The sequence below is a fragment of the Delphinus delphis genome, chromosome 16, assembly GCF_949987515.2.
Source record: "Delphinus delphis chromosome 16, mDelDel1.2, whole genome shotgun sequence".
NCBI lineage: Eukaryota > Metazoa > Chordata > Mammalia > Artiodactyla > Delphinidae > Delphinus > Delphinus delphis.
The window spans coordinates 61,506,580-61,525,489 of record NC_082698.1 but is presented as its reverse complement, the minus strand read 5'-3'; the positions used below and the strand labels follow the sequence as shown (position 1 = coordinate 61,525,489).

Sequence of the window (18,910 nt, the reverse complement as noted above, 5' to 3'; positions counted from 1 at the left end):
TGGAATCCCAAATTTACTCTTGATGAGTAGGCATTGGCAGGAAGCCCAGGACATTTTCTGACCCTTCAACACTGAGGATGCATGTCTGCTGGGGAACAGCAAGAGGACTAAGGGTATGGGGGTGTTAGTGCCTGGTTCAGGAGCTCTGGATAGTAGACATGTCTGGGACTTCTGATGGGTAGGGCTGAGGGCAATGAAGCCCAGAGATAACCTGTTTGCCTCTTTCATAGTCTTGACCATTCTGACTGGGAAGTGCTAAAGGGGCTGTGCAGAGAAGGGCAGATGTGATAACAAGGACTTCCATCCTAAGAGCACTAGATGAGGGTAACGATGGTAGTGATGACACCCCAAATTAGTGTCATGACATTTTGCAAAGGGATGGAATTGGGTACACTCATAAGTGTCATTTTTATTAAGATTTCAAGATGCCATGTAGGTGTCATTTAAATAATTTGTTGGAAAAAAATACTGTATGCAAATCACCGATCAGTTACAAGTAACTACACTGTCTTCTGCTTCTGCTGAATTAGTGCCACAACATGGGCAAGTCATGAAACTGACTTAAGAGTTAGTTCTTCTGGAAATGAAGTGGGTGATCCTGGTGGGTGCTCTCACTTGAATATCAGATGACTCCCAACATTGCTCGTGAAAATAAAGTAGTATTGGTAGCATTTTTGCCCAACAACTATAGTCACTGTTACCATTTTTGTGGGGAGAGGGGAGGATGGGGATAATATTTCCAATAAGGGCGTTTTCCTGTCGCTTTTCTTCAGGCATCGTTGACCTCGATGGAAGTCTCCAGGAAGGAGACAAGGAGCAAATCTCTGAGTCACTCAAAATCGCAAAGGCCTCTCCGGAGACCCATCTTGAGTCGTTGTTATGGATCAGTTTGCACAGTGCTCTGCAGGCTGACTCTCTCAGGGGCTCCAAGTGGTCAAAAGTGACCAGCAAGTTGGTTTTTAAAATCGGAGACTGAAGAAGCTGGGTACCCTCTGGGGCGGGCGCGTTCCACCTTCTCGGAAGGCCCGGGCGCCGCCCCCGCCAGGCCAGCAGGCGGCGCGCACGCGCCGTGGGGCCCGGAGGGGACAGTGGGCCTGCCGCCCAGGCCGGGGCGTGCGCGTGACCGGCGGCGGAGCCGCGCACGCCAGGGCTGGGGAAGGGGGCGGGCACCGTGGGAGCCGTTTCCGGACGGGGCGGGGAGGGGCGGGGCCACCGGCGGCCGGATCTCTAATCTCGGCGGCGGCGGCGGCAGCAGCGGTAGCAGTAGACGCCGCCTGGGGAGCTTTCGCCCAGCGGCCCGCGAGTCGGTTTCGCAGTGAAGAGGAGCAGGGCCGGCGAGACAGTGTCCGAGGGAAGGAGCGCAGAAGCTGCTCCCGGCTGAGGAGGTGGACGGGGCCGCGGCGAACCCGGAGGAAGGAGGAGGGTCCGGGCTGGGGAGGAGGGCTTCGGCTTGGGATAGGGGAGAGTCGGGACTGAATGGGAGGCGGGTCCTGGCCGGGGAGAGGGAGGAGTGTCTGGACTGCGGGGGGTCCTGTTGAGGAGGGGTCCTGTTGCGGAGGGGTGAGGAGAGGAGGAAGGGCCAGGCCGGACCGAGGGGCTAGCAGCTTGGGGCGGGCTCGGGTTCGGGCTGAGGGAAGGGGCGCCGACCACCTGAGGTCTGAGTGAGTGCAGGGTTCGCGAGTGGGTGGGGGAGGGCGCCAGGGCCGAGTAGGAGCGGGGTCCGAAACTCCACTCGCTGGCGGGGTAGGAGTGGTCTTGGGGTGGGCAGGTTTGCTGGTCCTTCGCAGGCGAGGAGAGGGTTGTGGGGAGGGAGGGATGAAGTCAAGAACGAGGCCTACCTGTTTCTAAAGGGAGTCCACCGGAGGCTGGACCCTGGGACTGGACTGCCTGTAGCGTCCGCTCCTTGGCCGGGTTAGTTTGAATGGGCGGGGCTCCGGGCCTTCAGGCCCTGGTCCACTGCAGGCTGGGCGTTTCCCCCGGTAGCTACCTGGGGGGGATTGCTTTGTGGGAGGGTGGCTCTGGAAGCGTTTGGGCAGCTGTGGGAGGGAAGCAGAGTGCCAGCAGGATTCTGATTCGCTGGTTTGGGGTGCTGGGGTGGAGTGTGAAAGCTAGGAGTGAAATCTGAGCTCTTAAAGGAGGGATAGAACCCTTTCTCTGCAGCTCTGGCGAATCTCGGCGGGCCGACGGGAGCGTTTAAAGCGTTAGAAGTAAACAAATGTGATTCCCTTTTGCAGAGGGGAGGCACTGAAAGGACGCCTGGAAGAGGAAGATGCCGAGTACGGACCTTCTGATGTTGGTGAGTCCTTTTTGCATCTATTCTCCTTGTTGTAAGTCACTTGTCGTTTACGTTTTATTTTTAGTCCGAAGGATGAGTGTGTAGATTTCACCTCTGATGCTTGCTTTTGGTAGCTGAGAGTTTCTGCCACCTTTTATTTTGGGTTCAATGATTAAGATGGATAAGTGACTGATTTAAGTGTATGTGTGTGTATATATATATATAATGAATATGAAGAATCATTTTCAAAATTCTTGCAGTTGATTTTAATCTCTCCTTTCTTATACTACCAGAACAGTTTTCAAACTTCTATTAAATTTTGTCTGGATCTGCCGTATATTAGTTTATAAGTGTTTGTTTCCCAGACTAGAGTTTTGATTCCCTGGAAGGCAGATATCTTGTCTTATTTGTTTAGAGATGATAAACACCTGTCATGGTGCTTCGTATATGGTGAATTGCTTAATTGCTGAATTGAGCTGGTTTGAATTTACTTTCTTCTGCTGTGCTGAGGAGTATGCCTGTTTTGGTAAAGGCTGTTTTTTTCCCCTCTCCTCTTGAGATCTTTCTGTGCTGTTTTTTCCCTGAGCAGGGAAAATACAATTGCCAAATGAGTGTTTACCAAAATGACGTTTTATTCTTGGGACATTCATGATTCCATGGAGGCTCTTTATTGATTTTTATTTTTTTCATAGAGGCTTGTTACTGTGAGGAGCCCGTGGTTTTCAAATAGCGATGTAGAAGTGTCTGCGTTTAGTTTTGAATAAGTTACTTCTTTGAATCTGATATCTTTTTGTGCAAAAAACACATTGATTTAAAACATTTCCTTTCCCTCTCTTTACAATTGGTAGTTGGTAGCTGTCACTGGGAAATTGGTGAAAACTAATAGTGAGGTTTTTTTTAATATCCAGTGCTGATGTCCTGTAGTGTCAAAACCTGTAAGGTCTGCAGGAGAGATTAAGAGGGCAACAAAGTTGTGATTGGTTCTGGTTTGAGGTGGGGAACAAAGATGATTTTTAGAGACATAGATCAATACTTGGTTTATCCACAGGTTCAGATGAAGAGTTCACCTAAAATAGTTTTTTTTGCCCCAGATTTCATGGATTGTCAGTAGATAATAAATTGTGTTGTGTAATTTTGAATTCTCATTACGAGAGCAATGTGTTAGAAGAATTGGAAACTATTAATAAGCAAAAGGAAGCAACCCCTGATAGTTCCACTACTCAGAAATAACCACTGTTAGCACCTTGCAGAATGATTTGCAATAATTGGCAACTTCTGTTTTCTGTTTTATGAAGCAGTATGTGTATGTAAATTAAGATTCCTGTATGTCAGTAGGATATAACTGCATGCCCAGCCATGTGCTTATTACTTCTTGGGCCTGTGGACTCCCTTTAACAGCCTGAGCAGTGAGTGCTTTTATTCAGAATATTAACTCTGGAATCAGTTTGAAGTATTTCTCTAGCTGTCACCACTAGTTTTCACTTCCTTGTTTGAAAATCTAGATGTTTAGGGGTGTTGCTTTGCTCCTTGGTGTAAGGAATAAATTCATATAGATAACAGCTGGCCCTTGAATCATCACTCTCTGAAGACACTGTACATGTTGCTTGAGGTGCTCTCTCTGGAAAAGTTGTCCTTCTTTCTTTGACTGTCCTGTGCTAAATGGTAAAGAACCAATGACCAGGGCTGGGCTTTCAAGGGGGACCCTAAACTGTCATGATCTGAGTTCAAGGTGTTTCTCCGTAGCTGCTTTGTACAGTATGATGCATTAGACATGTTCTTGGTCCTCTAACTGGGAAAAAAGGACCCCAGTTAATAGAAGATAACTTCAGTGTAGGGCAGCATATGGTAGAATCTCAGAATTAGAAACAACCTTACAAGTCATATGATGCAACTTCTTTCTTATATTGTACCTGAATCCTTTTTAGACTATCTCTGCTAAATGAATATCCAGTCATCCATACTTTCTCCTGGGAGAGTAAGATGGCATAAGCTAAGACATAATATGAGGTGGATTCAGGAATAATACTTTAGGTCTGATAGCTAACATTTATTGAGCACATATTATGTGTTGGGTGCAGAAATAGATATTCTACATGCTCATTTAATTTTCCCAAAAACTCTGAAAAATATGCTGGCATTCTCTTTTTATAGGTGAGAAACTAGGCTTAGAGGGTACCATAGCAGTGAAGTGGCGGAGCTGTGTTTTAGCCACAGCTGGTTTGACTTCAAAGCCCTCTTTTTTTTTTTTTTTGGCTGCGTTGGGTCTTCGTTGCTGCGCGTGGGCTTTCTCTAGTTGCAGCGAGCGGGGGCTACTCTTCGTTGCAGTGCGCGGGCTTCTCATTGTAGTGGCTTCTCTTGTTGCAGAGCACGGGCTCTAGGCGCGTGGGCCTCAGTAGTTGTGGCACACGGGCTGAGTAGTTGTGGCTCGTGGGCTCAGTAGTTGTGGCTCATGGGCTGTAGAGCGCAGGCTCAGTAGTTGTGGCACACGGGCTTAGTTGCTCCGTGGCATGTGGGATCTTCCGGGACCAGGGCTCGAACCCGTGTCCCCTGCATTAGCAGGCAGATTCTTAACCACTGCGTCACCAGGGAAGCCCCAAAGCCCTCTTTCTTACCTATTTGTGATGCTGCCTCTGTGTCATATTCATCGAAAGGGATGGAGGTTGCTGAACTGTGTGACTGCTGAGAGCAGGTTTGTGTGGAGCAGGAGTGGGATAGCTCTGCCCTCTAGGGGACACTTCGGAAGAGTGGTGGGGATGCTTTTGTCTTGCAGTCTCGTCTTGTCGGAACATACGTTTTATTATACAAATCTTCTTGTTTTTCTTCCCTTACATTGCAGTTGGGGCGCTATATTGAAATTTTAAAAGTTATGTCTATGGGTATAATGTTATAATCTTTGAATTTCATTTCAGAATAAAGAGCATTACAAAATATTTGTTACAGAAGGGGACGTTGGGTCTGATAGGGTAGAAAGCCGCTTTTGTGGACAGTATGCTATGGCAATAAAACTTGAAGATGGACTGGAGTCCATATATGACAAACTTTGGATTCCAGACAAAGGTTCTTGGGCTGTCAGCCCTCAGTGCTTTGTCCTCATTTGATTAAAGGGTTTTGCCTGCCTATTTCCATTTGTTCATTTATGCCACGGACTGTGATATTTCCACGTAACAGAGAGAATAAAGTGAGTGAGTGTATTCATTCATCTGAGAATTGTGATGCTTTCAGAGGGAATTCAAGTCTGGAAATTTTTTAGCAGTCTTTCTCCACTTTAGCAACCATTCTTTTCATCATCTTCTCCTCCTTCCTAGTGCTAGGGGTCTGTATCGCTTTGCGAGTTGCCAAATACTCCTAGCTTTAACAAAAAAAAAAGGTACTTTATGAAGCTAAGTCTACTCCCGTAGACTATCCAGATGGATGACTCAGTTACCGTATGCACTGTGGTAGTGCTGGGTGGGGTGTGAGTGATAAAAGTTGATCTAGGGTCGAGGTTCTCAGCCAGGGGCAGTTTTTGCCCCAACCCCCATTCCCCGGACGTTTGGCAATGTGTAGAGATACTTTTGATTGTCATACTGGAGGAGTGCTAGAGGTCAGAGATGCAACTGATTGCCCTACTCTGCAGTGTAGTCCCTCACAACCTAGAATTACCTGGCCCGAAATGTCAGAAGCGCCCAGGTTGAGAAACCCTGCTCTAGGTTCCTTAACATAAGTAACAGTATCTGTGCAGCCCTGGCATTCATGTGGATGGGGCAGTAGGTCTTTTCTTAGAGTTTAATGGGTCTGTTACAGTTATACTTGGGTTGTTTTGCCCATGGATCAAGCTCTGCTACTTTGGAATATATATTGGAGAGTGTGCAGCATGATATTCTGAAGCACAGTAGAAGTCCTAAGAAGTGCTGTCTTTTGCAACATTTCTGCAGCACTGTTGATTTGGAAACGGTAAGCCTGTCTCAGTTTTGTTTTTCAGGTGCAAAAATCACATCTTTCCAGATATTAGAGCTTTATCTTTGACCCTTGAATCTTTTTCAGGGATGCTTTCTTTATGACTCTCAAATGGGATTTAACCAATAAACTGAAAGATTGACACTAAAAGCTCATTTCTATTATTTGAATCTGGTGTCTTACTTGTAGGCTTGTCTGTAAGAAAGGGAGGATTCATTGGAACTGGTAGGACATTTCAATTTTTGTTGACAATTTGAGTGGCCATTGTAGGATGAGCACTGTTTTTGGCCTTGTTCCATTCTTGTAAATAAAGCAAAATATAATAACAAGTATGATAATTTCTCCAGCTTTTGGTCTAAAGGAAAGGAAAGTTATAAATAGATAAACCCCAAATCCCAGTCTTTGGCTTGGCTTTGCAGTCTGTGTAACATTAGTAACATTTACCTCTTAATTAGGCATTGCCCAATCTAGTATTACATGTAGTTTGTACGCATTGGTGGCAGAAATGGGAATCAGCCTGGGATTAAGACTTTTCCATAGGGAACTGATTTGTAGTGAATCAGTCCATATGTGGAAGCATACAGAATGCAATTACTGAGAGAAAAACAATGCTATGGGGTAAGGGGAGATGGGAGCCATCAGGGATGACGGAACAGTGCAGGCTGAAAGTAGTTTGTTGGGTCTGTCAGTTATCTCCTGGTGCACTCCAGCAGTGTGATTGCCCAGAGTTAAGGAACACCAACAGGGGTTGGTGAAACACTTCAGGGCTAAGAGCAATTAGCGCCCTTAGGCCTGACGGAGCAAGAGAGGGAGTAATTTCTGGAACTTGAGAGAGCTTAGCGGAAAGAGAAGGTAACCTCTGGGAATGCAACCACTTCCAACCAGTGGCCTAGCAGCAAGGGAATCAAGGGGAATAAACACCTCACATGTTTTCTTTTCCCACCCTCTGGTCTACTGGAGCTTTTCATTGGTCAAACCCAACTGGAAACCAGAGGTTACAGGAACCTGGGTGATTTAATTTATAGGACAGCCCCATGAAGCACATAACAGAGTTGAGGAAGGTTCGGTAGAGGAGTATACTGAAGTCAAGGTCAAGTTAGTTTTGAAATGTACAAGTGAGAAGATAGTGTTGGAGCAGTCTTGAAGAATGTAGGTCATAGAACGTTATAGAAAAGGAATGTTCTTGCTGATAACAGAAGGATAGGTTCAGAGGCAGAGTTGCCACAGCTTCAGAGCTAGTTTGTTCCCGTAGTAGCCTTAGAATCTTAATTGCCAGAAGGGCCTTTAGAAATCTTGCAGTGCCACTTCCCTTCCCATGTGGGAATTCCTTCCACAATGCCTGGCCAGGAGTGGGCGCGGTATAGTTTCTCAGGGAGTCCTTTCCATTGTTGGACAGCTTTAAATGTTAGAAAGTTTTTTATTTGTCCAAATCACTGAATGTATCAGGATTAGGTTTGGCTGAATATAAGAGAAAAATCTACAGAAATAGAGATTTCTAAAAAGTAGAAATAAATTTTTCTAAAGTAAGAGAAATCCAGAGTCAACAGTTGGTGCTGATACTGCCGTTCCTAGGTCTTTGAGGAGGTTCCACTGCTCAGTGCATCCTCTCCAGGTCAGGATAACTGCTTTGAGCTTGAGCTGTCAGGTTCACGTTTCATTCAGCGGGAAGAGGAAATGGGAAGGAAGAGAGCTTGCCTGCATTCTTAATTTATTGTACATACAGAAGAGTGTATAAAGCACATATCCTCATTTTAAAGAATAACAATGAAGAAAACAATAATATATCTACCACCCAGGTTAAGAAATAGAGCGTTCACCACCAACCCCATGTGCCCCACCCTGGTTACATCTCCTTCCCTTTTCTCTACTGATATCACTCTACTATCCTGATTTTGGGGATAGTTATTCCCTTGCTGTTTAAGAAAAAAAATTGTGTTACCACCTAGTTCTACATCCTGAATTTTAATTTTGTTTGTTTTCAACTTGATACAAATGGATTTATATGTATTTTTTTAACCTTTAAAAAAAGTTGAAGTATAGTTAATTTACAATGTTGTGTTTGTTTCTGGTGTAGAGCAAAGTGATTTGGTTATATATATAGATATATATGTGTCTATCTATATTCTTTTTCAGATTCTTGTCCATTATCGGTTATTACAAGATAATATAGTGCTATATAGTAGGGCCTTGTTGTTTATTTTATATATAGTAGTGTGTATATGTTAATCCCAAACTCCAAATTTATCCCCCCTCCTGCCCCTCCACTATCCCCTTTGGTAACTGTTAGTTTGTTCTCTATGTCTGTGAGTCTATTTCTGTTTTGTAGATAAGTTCATTTGTATGATTTTTTTAGATTCCACTTATAAGTGATTTCATATGATATTTGTCTTTTCCTTACTTCACTTAATGTGATCATCTCTGGGTGCCTCCATGTTGCTGCAAATGGCATTATTGCGTTCTTTTTTATGGTTGAGTAGTATTCCATTGTATATATGTACCACATCTTCTTTATCCATTCATCTGTTGCTGGATAGCTAGGTTGCTTCCATGTCTTGGCTGTTGTAAATAGTGCTGCTGTGAACATTGGGGGTGCATGTATCTTTTTGAATTAGAATTTTCTAGGGATGTATGCCCAGAAGTGGGATGGCAGGATCATATGGTAACTCTATTTTTAGTTTTTTAAGGAACTTCTATACTCTTCTCCATAGTGGCTGCACCAGTTTACATTCCCACCAGTAGTGTAGGAGGGTTCCCTTTTCTCTACACTCTCTCCAGCGTTTATTATTTGTAGACTTTTTTTTTTCTTTTGCTGTACATGGGCCTCTCACTGTTGTGGCCTCTCCCGCTGCGGAGCACAGGCTCCGGACGCACAGGCTCAGCGGCCGTGGCTCACGGGCCCAGCCACTCAGCGGCATGTGGGATCTTCCCGGACCGGGGCACGAACCCGTGTCCCCTGCATTGGCAGGCGGACTCTCAACCACTGTGCCACCAGGGAAGCCCCTATTTGTAGACTTTTTAATGATGGCCATTCTGACTGGTGAGAGCTGATACCTCATTGTAGTTTTGATTTTCATCTCTTTAATAATTAGTGATATTGAGCATCTTTTCATGTGTCTGTTGGCCATCTGTGTGTCTTTTTTGGAGAAATGTCTGTTTAGGTCTTCTGCCATTTTTTAATTGGGTTGGTTCTTTCTCTGATATTAAGCTGCATGAGCTGTTTGTGTATTTTGGAAATTAATCCCTTGTCGGTAGCATTGTTTGCAGATATTTTCTCCCAGTCCATAGGCTGTCTTTTCATTTTATGTTTCCTTTGCTGTGCAAAAGCTTTTAAGTTTAATTAGGTCTCATTTGTTTATTTTTGTTTTTATTTCCATTTCTCTAGGAGAGAGGTCCAAAAAAAATAATGCTGCGATTTATGTCAGAAAGTGTTCTGCCTATGTTTTCCTCTAGGAGTTTTATAGTATCCGGTCTTACATTTAGGTCTTTAATCCTTTTAGAGTTTGTTTTTATATATGGTGTTAAAGAATGTTCTAATCTCAATTTTTTACATGTGGCTGTCCAGTTTTCCCAGCATCATGTGTTGAAGAGACTATTTTTTCTCCGTTGTATATTCTTCCCTACTTTGTTGTAGATTGACCATAAGTGTGTGGGTTTATTTCTGGGCTTTCTATCCTGTTCCATTGATCTGTATGTCTGTTTTTGTGCCGGCACCATACTGTTTTGATTACTGTAGCTTTGTAGTATAGTCTGAAGTCAGGGAGTGTGATTCCTCCAGCTCCATTCTTCTTTCTCAAGGTTGTTTTGGATATTTGGGGTCTTTTGTGTTTCCATACAAATTTAAAATTTTTTGTCCTAGTTCTGTGAAAAATATACCATTGGTAATTTGATAGGGATTGCAGTGAACGATTTATATGTATTTTTGGTGATTTTCCTATATTGCCCAGTATTTGCGAGATTCATCCATGTTGTTGCATGTAGTTTATAGTTTAGTTCATTCATTTTCATTGTTATATAGCATTTCATTATATGATTACTACAATTTATTTAGCCATTCCACTGATGATGGATATTTGGACTGTTTCCATTATTTCTTCTTGTAGTTCTATTAGATTTTATTGTACATAACTTGATATTTTATTACTAGGTGCATCCAGATCTAAAATTGTTACATCTTATCTAGTGAGTTGTGATTTTTATCTAATAATGCTTTTTGACTTAATATAACATAGCTATATGAGCTTTTTGTCATGAGATAGGCAAACTATAAGTGTTTGATGAATGAATGACTTGCCTGTTGTATAGGCAGAAACCGCAGAGCACTCGTCCTAGCCTGTTCTCCTGGCACATTGTTATTTACATGTCCTGTTATCCTACGAAGTGAACAAAGCACTTTTAAATTTAAAAAAAAAAGTGTGGAATTTTCTTTTTGGAGGGATAATTTGTGTACAGTAAAGGGCACAAATCTTAATGGTACAGGCCAATGAATATTTGTATATGGATACACGTACTCACTGCCCAGATCAAGATGTGAAAAATGTCCAGCATCCCAGAAAGCTCCTCATATCCCTCCCAGTTGATACCCACCAAAGGCTGTCATTCTTCTCACTGTAGTTTTGCTTATTTTTCAGTTTTATATAAATGGAAGCATACAATATATTTTCTTTTGTGAATGTCTTTTGTTCTGAATGTTGATTGTATCTGTGAGTTTCAGACATGGTCTGATGTAGCAATATTTTTAAGAATTATTGCTGTGTAGTTTTATGGTGTATAAAATATCAAAATTTATTCATTCTGTAGTTGATGAACATTTATGTTTCTAGTTTTTGGCTGTTATGAATGACATTGCTACATTCTTGAACATGTCTTTTAGTAAACGTAAATACAATTGTTGGGTCATGAGGTATACTGCCAAACAGGTTTCTAAAGTGGTTGTACCAGTTTATACTCCTATAGGGTTTCCTTAGTATATAACTTTTGGATTTAGCTTTGGGCAACAAGTTTTAACATTTTGTTACCTGCACAGTGGAGGGAGCTTTAAGAACTCTTTCCTGAAGTAGTGTAGGTACTTCTAAAATGTGAAATGCCCTTTTCTTTGCATTCTCGTTTACCTAGTCTATAACTATTAATAACCATTTGATGGGAAAAAAAACCTTGGTTCTTTTTGAGTATTAAAAGGGCTCTGTTAAGAGCAGAGTTTAGATTTGTAAAACACCGTTTGTAGCAGTTAATTCCAAGGCTGAAAACATAATCCTTTGGAACTCTTTGGAACCTAAGTAGTTGTGGTATATTTACGCCTTGTGCTCAGTAGTGGGAAGACCTTCTTTTTGGAGACTTTTCCTGAGAGGCATTTGAGTTCACTCCTTTGAACTGCATTTTGGTAGATGAGGCTAAAAAGGAATACATTAATCCTGCCTTGAGTTCCAGTCTTAATGGTGCTGAGTCTTTGAGACAGTTGAGGGAAATTGATAATTGTTTCAAATTCTGATGGGGAGGAATTGAGGACAAATATGAGAATGCCATGGTGGACTTGCTCCTTGTTGAGCTGTATTGCAGCCAGGGTGGAAGAAAGCCTAGGATTAGACTATATTACCCAGCCCTTTTTGATAAGCTTAAGGTTTCAGATGCTTTCGCATGAGTCATGCCTGCAGCAATCAACAATAGTCTATCTGGATGACTGAAATCAGGTTTATGATCTGTAAACATAAGTAGGTAACCGGTTTAATCCTGTTCTGTTAGTAGGTAAGGGGACACTTGCAACCTTCTGATTGAATTAGATTGTGGAAAGCTGAGTTGGTTTAACATCTGTCTTACAAAATTGAGGAGCAGCTCACTATTTACCTGCATTTATTACCATCATCTGTAGTAAAATACAGCATAGGCATGGAAATCAAACTACTTAAAGCCTCTCGCAGCTCTACCTTTGTGGCTTTGCCTGGAACATTGCAAAGGTCACTTTTCCTTGCTGCTAATTGAAAAGGAAAGGAAAATGTTTATCAGAGAATTCAGATTCATCAAATAATTTGTGAAGTGTTTATTATCTGCAGTCATTTGCTCATTACCTTGCTGCATTTAATATTCACAACAACCCTGTGAATTGTTTTTTTCTTGTGATTTTTTTTTGTTGAACTATAACAATGGCATCTAGTTTTGTTTGCAGATGAGCGAAATCCAGTTGCACAGAGGTTCAATAAGTGCCAAAGGTCACACAGTTTCTAAGTGAGAGCTAAAACTAGAGTAGAAGCCTTTGACACTATCCAGACTTTCTAGGACACCACAGTGGCCTGTAAAACACTATTAACACGACTCTCAAAGAATTCACAGGAGTCGTGATGAGGTGTCAGTTCAGGACAATACTCAGAGGTGTCGGTCCTTTTCAGATATCCTGGGTAGTGGCTGGAGTATGTGTTCATGAAAAAAACACAAAAAGTGTTTTGAAAAAGTTTCGTCATTTTAGCAGTTAGTAATTTTGTTTATAGATTCTTAAAAACTATACCTCTGGACAATAATGACCCTTTTTGTCTAGTTTACCCATAATTACCCTACAAACTTCTACATTATTTTTAAGATACTTAGGGTTGCTTTCATTTGGAGTCCAAAGCTTTAATCTCTGTTTCTGGAATTGCAAAGTTTCTGCTATCTTTGGCCATATGGAAACTTTTTTTCCAGAAAGACTTTTTTAAAGGAAGTCTTTGAATCCAAACAGTCTTAGGTGGTTGGTCTTAGCTAAGAGAACATTTGGTGAGCATAAATGGAATTGCTGAGTCATAATGCTTTTTTTTCTTCAAAGTATACAATCCAGTGGTTTTTAGTGTATTCACAGAGTTGTACAGCTGTCGCTACAATTTAGAACATTTTCAGAAGAAACCCCTTACTCATTAGTAGTCACTTCCTCCTCGTCTCCTACTCCTAGGCAACCAGCAAACTACTTTTCGTCTATAGATTTCCTTATTCAGAACATTTCCTATAAATGAATCATATAAATACTACGTGGTGTTTTATAATTGACTTTTTTCTCTTAGCATGATGTTTTCAAGGTTCATCCATGTTGTAGCATGGATCAGAACTTCATTCCTTTTTATTATACTCATGAGGCTTTTCCTGAAGAATTGTAAGTGATGGATATATCCAGTGTTTCTATTTTGTTCTCAAAAATGTTGTTTGCTTTATATATAATAGGATATATATAATAGGATATAATTGCTATATATATAATAGGATAATATATATAATAGGATATAATAGCTTTATATATAATAGGATAGTTTGTCATATTAAGGCTACTTCTATGATTCATTTTAGGGAAGGCATTATTAATCTGAGGAATATGGATCCCATATATGACTGGCCTTCAGGATGTCCTGAACCCTTTGTAATTATTTGCAAGATTTTATATTCCCAGGCATTTTTTGGTGGGGGAGGTTAGGAGACTGAGAACATTTAGCTTTTGTTAAAAGATAATTTCCCAAAAAAGGTAAAATCATGACACTCATACAGTTAGGAAATGAATACACACTTTATTTTACTTACAGTGTTCAAAGGAGAAGTCCAAAGAACAGATACATTTATAGATCAGGAATATTAAAATAAGTATGCAAATGGAGGCAAAACTAGTTTCTTCCATAGTGGAGAGGGAGGTCATTTGAACCTTTACTGGACATGGCAGACTTTATATGTTTATAGATTAAGATCAGTTTGCATTGCTATCAGTTATCTACAACTTCCAGACTTGTAAAATAACTGCTATATAATCAGAATCAGAGGGATGTCCTAGACAATGTATGATTTTCCACTGGAAACACACATTTTTTCCTGCACTTTCAACAGATTATCCAAAAAGTCTGAAAGTCTTCCAAGTGTTGATTTTAAATTTAGAGTTTTACTTCAGTTTTAAAAAGCATCTCCTTTGTGACTAGATTTAGAAAAATGTTTGTATCCATTGAGTATCAGTCGGAGACCCAGGGATAGGTCTCTGGTTTATTCTTTTGAACAGGATTATTTGTTAGAAATCTCCAGAGAAGTAGGCTTTGCATCTTAACTTAGGTTACACTTTTGGGCATATATTCAGTATTTCTCATCTCTAATATCAGCATGACTATTGAAGGGAGGGGATTTCTATAACTAGTTTAGAAAAGTCTAGCTTTTCTAGAAAAAAAAAGTCTAGCTATCTTAACTCTGACAAAGGTAGCTAGATAATCCTATTAGTAAAAGAAGTACAGGAAGGGAGAAGCCTAGACAACTTCTTCCCCAGTTGTGGTATGCTCAGGGAAGTCAAGACTTCTCCTTTGTGTGTGAAGAACATAGGATTATTTCCACTAGACCTTGCTTATTCTCCAGGGGGTTCTCATTTCCAGTCTTCAGAGGATAATGAACCTCTTTTACTTTGAAAGGTAACTTCTGTGCACGTGTACAGTAAGTCATTTAGCTACTGACTTTAAGAGACTCTGGGAGTTCATAGCAAATTTGGCAACATGACATGTTCACGTTTGCAGAGTACTTTTTCCCCACATCTTCCCTACTTCCCTCAGGCTGAGAATGTATTTACCAAGAAAACCCATGATTGCCCTTACCTCTACATCCCTCAGCCTGTTCCTCTGCTTGTTCAGCTTAGTTTTATGCATTTCAGTCTTCTCTGCTAGGTTAAGCTCCCTGTAGTGCCTTTCTTGATAGACATCAGAAGAGAGGTGCTCAGAGTTGTTAGTTGACAGAATCAGCATCTGTCTTCACTTGAAGACAGACTTATGGTCCTGACCATAAGTAAATGAATAAAAAGTTCTCAGCAACCATTTGGCAGTCTTCGGGGCTGCCCACTTTTATGAACCCAGGAGCTTGGATTTTCTGTGCACTCCTAATGACTGGAGAACATTGCATGGCTGTCTCTCCTTTCTGAGGCCAAGATTGTGTCTCAGTGACCGGGTGCTTTGCCCAAATACTCCAGTGTTAAGTGTAGAGCAATTAGACTTTGTAAGTGCTTGTGAACTAGTACTGAGCATGTATACTTGACTCGAGGCATGGCTGGAAGGGAAATCTGGACAGTTACGCTTTTTGAGATGAGCTTCTCAGATACTGGATCTTTTGACTTACATAGTAGAATTTTGGCGGAAGTATATGGTTTGCTCTTTACCTCCTAAGAAATGATGACTCGGTCCCTTTAAACATTTCTATATCACACAGTCACCGTTGGTTGGTTGGAATGACTGTTTGGTTTATTGCACAATTCTTACTTCTTTAATGACCCAAGGGAGTTTTCCCTTTGAGCTTGTGATCTGTTTTTGCTGATAAACTTTAATGCCTTTTGAGGCTCTAAAGACAATAGTGTTTTCTTACCTGTTTGCTTTGCACTTTGAAGTTCTGCAGAATGTACTATGAAAGAGAATCAGATTCAGTTCATTTTTTTCCCATTTTTAGAGCAGAAGTAGAGTAAGAATAAATACTTAACTTTTAGGCTTTCTTCTGTATTTTAACTTCACTCCCTTACCTGAGTCTTAGTCACTAGAGTACCATTTGATTTGAAGACATTCAGGCGTGGATGAACTGGGTAAAACAGGTTTTTCTTTTCCTCAACAGCCCATTCCTGCTTTAAAGCTCAGATTTCTGACTCTTCTGGAAAAACTCTTTTGAGTGTTGAATTGTGCACTTGTATTAGAGGTGAAGAAAGTGGAAGGAAGAGGAAAACAAAATCCTTTTTTTCTCTGTAGCATTGCAGAGTGGAAGATTTTGATTTTCTTTAGTATCTGGCCAAAGAATAAATATTAGCCATGAGTAATGCATTGATCTGTGGATTGATGTGGCTGGGCCCCAACTTTAACACTTACAGTAAAACTTGGTGGATGTCTTTTTACCCCCGTCTAGTAATATGTTAACTCAATTATTGGGTAATTCTTTTATCAAAGAAGGTGATGGGGAGAGTAGGGGCCATGTTGTGGTGTAGAGAAAGGGTTCTTAACCAAGCAACGATGTCTGTCACAATCACCTGGGGGAAGTTTTCCAAAATATATATTTCTGGGCTCCACTCTGTACTTACTAAACCTCTGGGGTGGAGTGTTCTGGAGAAAGCTCCTTGGCTGATTTTGATGCGTTCTACTGGTTCGCCCCCATTAAATCATGGTGAAGGGATTGTTATTATTAAGGAAAGAAGCACCATCCAGTGTGGGTCTGGAAATGTCTTCTTTCAGTGATAATCATTTTTAGAATGTTTCTTCTGGTATAAGTTGGTAATTAAGGACATTTAATGGGGGAAAATTATCACTGCCTAATTGACAGTTGGTTAAGTACAGTAATAGTTCTCAAAGAAGTTTTTTTCGGGGGAATGGGGGTGTGGATAGTGCCATTATGGGAAGTCTGCTTACAGAATCTTGTTCTCTTGAAGTGATTTAAGGACTGAAAGAGTTTATTATCATTGGGGAGAACCGTGGCTAGTACTGATAGGAAAGTATCTTGTGATTGGAGCATTCTGAGTTTCCTGGACTGAGTCACTCCATCACGTCATAATCCTGGCCTCACAAAAATGTTAAGAGAATAAATCCTAAGTATAAAAAGCACTGAGATTGTGTTGAGTGGAAAATAACCTTAGTGTTAACTCCCTTCACTGCATTACAGAACCGCATTCTAAATTTAAGGAAGCCAGGAGTGAAACCACTGTAACACACTGGTTTTAAAACTGAAGGTCATGATCCATTTAGAGGGATGCAGAATCAATTTAGTGGGCCAAGCCTTTGAAAAAAGAAGGAAGAAATAGAAAAGAAATGTAAGTGTATTACAAGTAATAAGGTGTTAAGTATTATTTTGGAAATTTTTGTTTTGGTTTTATATCTTTCTGTTGCTGTGCGTGCTAGTTTGTGTTGTAAAATACATTTTTGTGGGACTGTATTGGAAAAGTTTGAAACTCTTTGGTCTAAAAAGTGACATGCCCTGGGACTTCCCCGGTGGCGCAGTGGTTGAGAATCCACCTGCCAATGCAGGGGACACGGGTTGGAGCCCTGGTCCAGGAAGATCCCACATGCCGCGGAGCAACTAAGCCCATGTGCCACAATATGGAGTCTGCACTCTAGAGCCCGTGAGCCACAACTACTGAAGCCCGTGTGCCTAGAGCCCGTGCTCCGCACCAAGAGAAGCCACCACAGTGAGGAGCCCGTGCACCACAACAAAGAGTAGCCCCCCGTTCTCCACAACTAGAGAAAGCCCACGTGCAGCAATGAAGACCCAACACAGCCAAAAAAGCCCAAACCATATGCTTAAAAAAAAAAAAAAAAAAAAAAAAAAAGTGGCAGGCCCCAAATTTACCAAATTTGTAGACTGCTACTATCATGTTCACGAAAGTGTCTTGCTCCCTTGAAGTGATTTGGGGGGGTGAGAGGGTTCAGTATGAGAATAGTAGGCTACCAAGCTCCCATACATTCCAGCAGCTGCCTTTTGTCTAGTAATGATTAGGATTATTGAGTACTATTTTGATGTCCTTTAGGTATCTGCTAAAACCTAAATCTTTAGATTGAAGTGGGATGAATAAAAAGAGAAAGTCTGGTTACTTTATTCATCCTTATTTGACAGTAGCTTCTTCAAAGTAGTTAATATTTTAAATCTTCACACTAAAGTTGATATTTTTTCCTTTAATATTATACTTTTAAAAGATTTATGGTATTCTTACTATCATTTTATATACATTCATTGGGCAAAGTATTTTGTTTTTTTCCTCTAGGGGAATACATTTCCAATTTTATAGAAGTGTGAAGGAAAGAATGCTTTTTTTTGTGGAAGTTTTACCAAAACTACTTTTCTATTAAGCAAATATTGGAGATAAACAGCCACAAACACCCACACATACCCACAGACACACATGTACACAGACACTTTATTTTGTGAATATTCTGTGTCCCTTCTAGATAAAGAAATGAAGGCACAGGTGGGTGAAATAATTTGCCTGGAGTTGCACAATAAGCTAGTGGCCTTCATAGATGACCACTTATGGTTCTTGTATTTCCAGAGACACAATGTAGAGATTAAGTTGAAATAGACAGAAGCCTAAGTATTGTAATTATAAATAAATATGCAAGTGTATATAGACAAAATATATTTCTATAAGAAGAAAGATGCGGTGGGAAATAGTAATTGTAATTATATTAAGTTCTCGTGCCATCTCTGTCTAGATGTTTTTTCTGTAGTCATGACCTAGCAGTACAATTTTGGTTTGTTGTATGTTACCATATATCCAAGGTATATTCTGCCAGGAGCATAAATTGTGGAAAGAAAATTCTTGGGATAGCACTGGATTGTAATGTGTTTAGTGATCCTCTGCCTGTGACACTGAGAATGAAGAATTGAAAGAGTACTGAATACTGGCAGGAGGCGTGGGTTCCTACTCTCCACTCTGACACAAGCCCGTCTGCATGAGCTGAGTGAGGTACGCCGTGCTGCTTCGGGGCCTCTGTAAAATGAAAATGTGGGCTTGATCTCTAAAGTTCTCTTCAACATTTAGATTGTATACTTCCCCAGGGCTGGACTATTGCATCAGAACCCAGCCTGGGGTTGCTGCTGGTTGCAAGGCCCCAAGGAACTGCCTCATCCTTTTTTTCCAAGGAGATAGCACACGTTACCCCACAGAGCCCTATAGTGCAGCGAGTTGTCAGTGTTGTGAGGTGCTTCTTTGTTGGGACTGAGCCTAGGTTGTTTGTAGTAACCTAGAAGAACCTTGGAATGAGGCCAGGA

The 18,910-nt window shown here is 41.2% G+C and overlaps 1 protein-coding gene across 2 annotated transcripts in view; it reads left to right on the top strand.

Annotated features, from left to right (window-relative positions):
- Positions 1 to 1,252: 1,252 nt before the first annotated feature.
- Positions 1,253 to 18,910, top strand: part of SGPL1 (sphingosine-1-phosphate lyase 1) — a 52,545-nt gene continuing 34,887 nt past the window's right edge. The window contains exons 1-2 of one of the 2 annotated variants that reach the window (XM_060034842.2): positions 1,253 to 1,385; positions 2,235 to 2,296. In XM_060034842.2, the coding sequence (XP_059890825.1) occupies positions 2,270 to 2,296 (27 nt within the window). In that variant the 5' untranslated portion in view covers positions 1,253 to 1,385; positions 2,235 to 2,269. Of the gene's footprint in view, positions 1,386 to 2,150; positions 2,297 to 18,910 lie in introns of those variants that run through there. The other variant, XM_060034841.2, reaches the window with a different exon arrangement.